Source organism: Corylus avellana, chromosome ca3 (genome assembly GCF_901000735.1).
Source record: "Corylus avellana chromosome ca3, CavTom2PMs-1.0".
NCBI classification, from domain to species: Eukaryota; Viridiplantae; Streptophyta; class Magnoliopsida; order Fagales; family Betulaceae; genus Corylus; species Corylus avellana.
In genome coordinates this window covers 9,882,742-9,889,807 of record NC_081543.1, presented here as the reverse complement: position 1 = coordinate 9,889,807, position 7,066 = coordinate 9,882,742, and the positions used below count along the sequence as shown (strand labels likewise).

Here is a 7,066-nt window from a genome sequence, read left to right as displayed (position 1 = left end):
CAATCAGATGTTGACACGTGACACCTATTTAATTTTTTTTAAATTAAAAAAAATGTTTTTTTTTAAAAGGAAAAAAAATTACCCCAATTTTTTTTTCTTTTCCTTTTTTTTTTAAATACATTTTTTAATTTAAAAAAAATTAAAAAAATTAAATAGGTGCCACGCGTCAACATTTGATTGGTCCACGTGGAATTCCGTTAATCAACTAAACGGATGGATTAACTTGGTCATTTTTCAAAGTTACAGAGACCTCCTGTGATAAAAATGAAACCTTAGGAGAGTAAAAATAAAGTTGACAAATACTATAGGTATTAGGTATTTAACCTATAATAATAATAATAATATTTTCTTTGTAGTGGTGTATCTCGCATACAAAAGAAGTAGGAAAGTATGATGAAAGTTGGCAAGCGAGTCAAACAATTCCGAGGAGTAAAAGAAACGAAAACACAAAAATAAAAGAAAAGGGTATGCTTTTATCGTTAGGTAACCTAACGACTATCTCTCCGGCTCTTCTGCCTTCTCAACGGAAACATCAGAATCTTCCGGCCACTTCGGGTATGCCTTCTCATCTACATACATACGTCACTCTGTGTGTTCATGGAAATCGCTGTTTCAGTGCTAATTATGCGCAATTTGGCCCCTTTATCTGATAAGCCAATTAAAAGAAAGCAAATTCTAATTTCTAATTCTTTCAGGCCCACGCCCATCTCTAAACAAAAAAAAAAAAAAAAAAAAAACATGATTTACGAGAGTAGCGTTGAAATTTGATTCACCAATTATGACAGTACTGTCGCCATATATGTTATTACAGCTTTGACGTTCTGGGGCAACTCCTGTATGTTGAAATTGTTTGTTGGATGCTAAGTGTTGGTAAATTTTTTGGATTTTTGAATAAGATATGCCAATGTTGCAGTCAAAATTTTTATTGATATTCCCTGATTCATATCTATCAATGTAGCATTATTGGGTCTCCGTAAGATGTCCTGATTGTTATAGTTAGAATTATCTACCGGAAAATATTGTGTATGATATAATAATTTTTAAGTCAATTTATTTATTTATTGATATTCCCTGATTAATATCTGTTGGGTCTTCGTAAGATATCCTAATTTTTGTTATTTGAATTATGCACTGGCAAATATTGTGTATGATATACTAAGTAGATGGTGTATGCTGGTTTTGACACATAATCCCTTGTTGCAGCACAGGAATCCTGATAGCTTTTTGCATCTTGGGACCATAGATAAGATGTGCCATCAAAATTCCTGTGTACATTTGTCGGTAGAAGAGGCAACTGCAGCCGAAGAGAGTCTGTTAACATATTGCAAGCCTGTTGAGCTATACAATATTCTTCGCTGCCGTGCTTTACACAATGTACTATCTGGCATTTCCTTGCATAATCCACCCCTGTTATTTTTAACTCATTTGTGTTCTCTAAGAATGTCTAAGTTGGAACCTTTATATTATATAACCTGAGTTTTCTTATTTTCTTGTGTACCTTGAGTACTTAAAGACTACGGATATGGTTCTTCTAGAAAATTCGAGACAGTAAATCATTTTGAAACTGATGTTGGTCAGGGCTCAACCTTATCCATCACATGTTGAGTGCTGATCTCTGCATGCCCTTCACATGTTGCCACCTTATGCTTGCACATCATTTGGGTTCTCAAATTCTTCTCCTTTTTTGAAAGGCATGCCCTCTTTTTACCTTCTAATACACTTTCTTTGTTGTAGCCTTCATTTCTTCGAAGATGTTTGCATTACAAAATACAATCCAAGCGTAAAAGGAGGTATGTCATCATCTTTACATCTACTCTATCTTTCTACTGGAAGTATATTCTACTGGAAATAGAACCCGTGGATGTCTCTATATTATTTTTTGTAAATCTTTGAAGGCTGGTGGGTTATTGTTATTGTTTGTTTAGCATCAGTGCTCATCTTTCAAAAGAGAAACTTTTACTCTAATAATAGATCTCCAAGTGTGTGGGGCCTATAGTCAAACTTAACGAACATCCTGGCACTAGAAAAGAAAGATCAAATGATACTTGTCCTAAGAAAAGGTGGAAGACTAGCAATGAGTTAACGCACTGGACTTTGGTGGAACGTTTTCACTAGGTATACATAATCTAGGCGACCAATTTCCGGAGTTGGAGCGAGATTGGCTAGTGGAGTGATAGTGCAACTGTGCAAGAGTGCCTAGTTCCAAAAAAACTCAGGAGTGGGATTACCTCTGGAGTTTCATAAGAAATAACTAACTAAATGTTAATATGATATATTATTTGTTGATAAGATTACATATGCTGCAAAATATAATTGTATCATATGTATGTTGTATGATGTATATGAAAGTGTCAATGTATTTGATATATTTGGTGTGAGAATAACTTCTATAGGGATTTAGCATAAACCAAGTCCTTTGTGCTTTCCAATGAGAGGATGACACATTAGCATGAAACCAAAAAAGGGTGTTATGAAATTACTAGATTTTTACCTTCTTTATCACTCATCGACCAAAAAATCCCCATTTACGTATTCTTTATCACTTCTCTTGAAAAAAGAAACACCACTGCCCACATCAATGCCAACGCCAACGCTCTCCCCTCCGCCGAACGCCACCATCCATTAACAACGCCTTCATTGCTACAGCGCCCATAAAGTAAGTTCTTAAATTTCTTGATTTTTCTCTCTCTACTCCTTGTCGAAGTGTGACATGGCGGCGATCAGTTTCTTGAAGGTCAGGTTGATCAGGGGCTTCTCGACCATAACCAATGGGTTTGAGTTTGGTTCTCTAATGTCGGCCACCCATGATGTGCTTGAATTGGTCTTAAATGAGAAGGGCCTTGATTTCTACGGGTGGGCACGGGTCGGGGGTGGGGCGGGTATTGGCTTTTTTTCCACCCGCCCCGCACCTTGCGGGTTTGGGAAATTCCAACCCGTCACCCGCAAAAAATTACAATACCTACGCGGGTTTGGGTATTGCGGGGTGGGTTGAATAGGCCCGGGTTTTGCGGGGTGGGTCGGGTAAAAATCCAATAGGGCTGGGTATCGGTCGGTTAGGACCGGTTAATGGGCTTATCGGTCGGTTAACCAAATCCTAATCGATTACCGACTGATAAGAAGTGTTAACCGAAAATTATCGGTCATATCGGTAATCGGTTAACCGGTCGGTTAAATCGGTTTGGGCTTTTGTAGGCTTTTTATTGAGCTTTTACTAGTTGCTAATTGGGCCAAAAATTAATTGTTTTGGAGGTCCAAATACTTTTTGTTGTGCTAAAGCCTAAAATAGCTTATTAAAAATTAGTTATTTTAGAGTATATTTTTGGCTAAAATACCTTATTGAAGCTTTTTTTTATATTGATCCATTACAATAATAAATATAAAATTCTAAAAAATTAAAAATTAAAATAGCTTATCGGTCATATCGGTTTTTCGATAAAATTTTTTTAACCGATTACCGACCGATAACTATCGGTTACGGTTAATATCGGTTCGGTTAAAGTCGGTAATCGGTAATCGCTTAATCTGCCCACCCCTAGAATCCAAAGCATCAAAATTTTCTCTTCCACGCTCCAAAGGATTTTCTTAGCAAGCAAACAGATCGAGGGAAAGAAGGAGAAGAAGAGAAGAAAATCAGATGGAAAGGAGAAAAAATTTAACTAATCAATCACAAGTCACAACTTACCTCATGATTCATGAGAACCTAATAATCAGAGGGAAAGAACCATGGTCCATAATTCCTTCTTTCTCTCTCTCTCACCGTAAATTTCTTTCTCTCTTTCTCTTCTTTATCTCTCTTTCTCACTGATTCTCCCTCCATTTCACTCTCAGCCCAACTCTCTCCTGACTCCTTCTTAATTTCCTTGTCTTTCCGTCTTTGAGCTCTCTGGATGTCGGTAGAAAGAGCATGGGTGGGAGCTAGGTAATGGAAGCTTGGTGGAGGGGGAAAGAAGGAGAAGAAAATCAGAGGGAAAGAAGGAGAAAATTCTCTTGCTGGATCTGGAGGTGTGAGATGAGAGAAAATAGGGTATGGGTGGGAGATATTTTGGGTTTTTAGGGTTAGGTTACTGATGGGCGGGTAGAATCGGGGTGGGGCGGGTTAGGGGGTTGTATGACTCTTGGTGGTCGGGGGGCAAAGCCCGCAGTGCTGTTGTGTGGAAGATGGTTCCTCTTTGTCTTATGTGGTGCATCTGGACTGAGAGAAATGCTAGATGCTTCGGGGACTCGTCTAAGAATATTGAGGATCTCACACACTTTTTTTTGTACATCCTATTCACTTGGACTGCTGGTTGGCTAGCGCCCTTAGTGATTAGTTTCCCTGATTTCCTTTCTATGTTTTCTTCTTCTTTTTCTCCTTCTTAGTCACTCTCTTGTATACTCCCTGTGTACTAGGGTTGCGCCCCTCTGCGCTTTGATAATACATCTTTACTTATCTAAAAAAGAATCGGGGCGAGGCGGGTACCTGTAGGAAAAAAATGTCTAAACCCGCTACCCGCCCCCCCCGCATGGGTTGGAGGAATTTTACCCGAACCCGCAAAAATACACATAAAACCTGGTCGGGGCGGGTTTTTGTACAGCCCTACTGATTTCTCGAACTTAAAGGGCAAATGGACCGGTTTGGAGATTGTCCACGTGTTCTTTCTAGCCAGTCATTTCCATCTATACAGGAAACCTATACAAATGGCAATGAAAACAAGGACAAATGCAGATGCACATGATATGCCTAGAACCAGAGGTTTGGTTTTGGATTTGGGTTTTCTAGTACTAGTGTGTTTGTTTATGGGTGGTGTTTTTGGAGGGGTTTGTGAGGTAGGGTTGTGGAATGAGGTGGAATATGAATTCTAGGTGTTTTTTATGTATTCAAAAAGGAAGTCCTAGAATGGACGAACGGGGATTTGCCAAAATTTCTACCACTTGGCTGGGCCAACTAGTTCGGTGAAGTTGTTAAGTGAAATGTTCAAGAAGTTAAGGCCACTGAGTGGAGGGAAACCAGAAGGAAAAGTACCATTAATGGAGTTGTGGACAAGTCTAAATGCTTCAATGATGGAACAAATGAAATGGATTTGACATTGCCTAAAATTTTGTAGCTTGAAATGTTGATGTGCTGTAGCTCGGTGAGGTTGGTGAACCTAGAAGGTAGAGTTCCGAGATTATTGGTTGACAAATTGAGCATTTGAACCGAACGCCCCCCCCACTACTACAACACTCGTAACGTTGTTGTTTGATAGTGGTGTATGGTGGTGTTCAGCTTGAAATGTTGATGTGCTGTAGCTTGGTGAGGTTGGTGAACCTAGAAGGTAGAGTTCCGAGATTGTTGGTTGAAAAATTGAGCATTTGAACCGAATGCCCCCCCACTGCTACAACACTCGTAACGTTGTTGTTTGATAGTGGCGTAGGGTGGTGTTCAGCTGAGGTGAGGGCGTTGGCGTGGGCGGTGGCGGTGGCGGCGGCATTTCTTTTCTCAAGAAAAGTGATAGAGAATAGGATAAATGGGGATTTCTTTTGTAGATAAGTGATAGAGAAAGTAAAGATCTAGTGTTTTCTGGACATTCACTTTTTTTGTTCCATGCTAATATGATGTGTCATCTTCTCATTAGAGGGCACATAGGACTTGGTTTGTGCTAAGCTCCTATAGAAGTTATTCTCATTTAGTATAACATTAAGATCAATGGCTACGTAAGTATAAAAACAAAGCACTAATTACAAAAAAAAAAAAAAAACCAAAGCACTAATATCCAAATTAACTTGGTCTAGGGGTTAGAGGTGTGACTTTCTAAGATTGAGTGTTTTGTATAAAATTTAACAAACCCACTACCTTTTTTATAATTTGAAAATAACCTCAAATGGACTAGAGCACAGAGAAATCCACTTTCTAACAAATATAATATGCAAATGCACTCTATGCAAGGAACTACAACTTAGGAGCAAGTTTATTCCTGTAGAGGGACAAATTATGTCACCTAGTTCATAACAGGGTTATGTGGATGTAAGATGAAGATAGGGATCTAGTTACAATAAATTTTCGTCCTGTGTGCTTTCTATTAAGCATTTGGTTCTTTGATGAGTGAATTTAGAGTGCAAGTATTTATTACAAACCCTTTATCAGAGTCGGCTTTGAGCAATTTATGTTTGCACAACTTTTGGCTGCCAATCATCTTTGAGTGTGGTGAGTGCTTTGCCTTGTGTCTTGTCGGTGCTTGAAGGCATGTTCTTTGGTAGTTCGAAAGTTTCTCCGGCATCAGCCTCAATTTTCTAGTGAGGAGGGGGTATTCAGAATAGCTAAAATGGGGAATTAGAGATGGTTTTTCAATGTCTTTTTCAATAGCTCTCGTGGTTTTAGACAAGATGATCCTCTGTCCTTCCTTCTAGTTGTAATTGATATGGAAGCTTTGAGTTGAATGATGTTTGGCGCTGTGAATGGGGGCTTTATTTTTGGTTTTCCGATAGGGACTAGGAATGATGACTTCTTATTAATTTCTGATGTAGCGTGGTGTAGTAAATCACATAATTAACTCACACAAAACTCACAACTCTTCCCAAAAACCAAGAATTTGAGGCAAAATATGAGAACTGAACCTTTGAGTGGTTTTAATTGAAAACTGAAGATAAATAAGCAGAAGTTGCAGCCTAAGCCATCCTAAGTGTGTTTATATAGACAAACAAGTCCAAACACTACTAGGAAAGCGAAATAAAACAAAATTCTCAAATCGCGTTGTAACAGACAGAAGAACTGTTTGAATGATGCAGTACTTGGTCGAACGAGGATTGACTGTTCATTGAGACCTTCGATTGGGATCGACCAGCCTTCGATCGAAGCTCTAGGGTACTGTTTTTGTATTTATCTCGACGGCCTGTTTTGATCTAGTAAGTGTTGGAATTAGAAAATCTTCATACAATACGATTTCCAGGAAAAATTCTCACCATGGATAATCTCTGCAAGCATCACATGATATTGATGGATTGGTGTTGTATATGTAAAAAAAGTGGGGGAACTTTGGATCACCTTCTTTTTCAATATGATATTGTGAGAGAGTTGGTGAAATCGAGTGTTTCAAATGTTTGGAGTAGA

The 7,066-nt window shown here is 38.6% G+C and overlaps 1 protein-coding gene across 1 annotated transcript in view; it reads left to right on the top strand.

Annotated features, from left to right (window-relative positions):
- The first annotated feature begins 402 nt into the window (after positions 1 to 402).
- LOC132173546 (polycomb group protein EMBRYONIC FLOWER 2-like) overlaps positions 403 to 7,066 on the top strand; it is a 32,742-nt gene continuing 26,078 nt past the window's right edge. Inside the window, exons 1-3 of the mRNA XM_059585062.1 lie at positions 403 to 555; positions 1,204 to 1,374; positions 1,735 to 1,790. Of these exons, the coding sequence (XP_059441045.1) occupies positions 1,249 to 1,374; positions 1,735 to 1,790 (182 nt within the window). The 5' untranslated portion in view covers positions 403 to 555; positions 1,204 to 1,248. The remainder of the gene's footprint in view (positions 556 to 1,203; positions 1,375 to 1,734; positions 1,791 to 7,066) is intronic.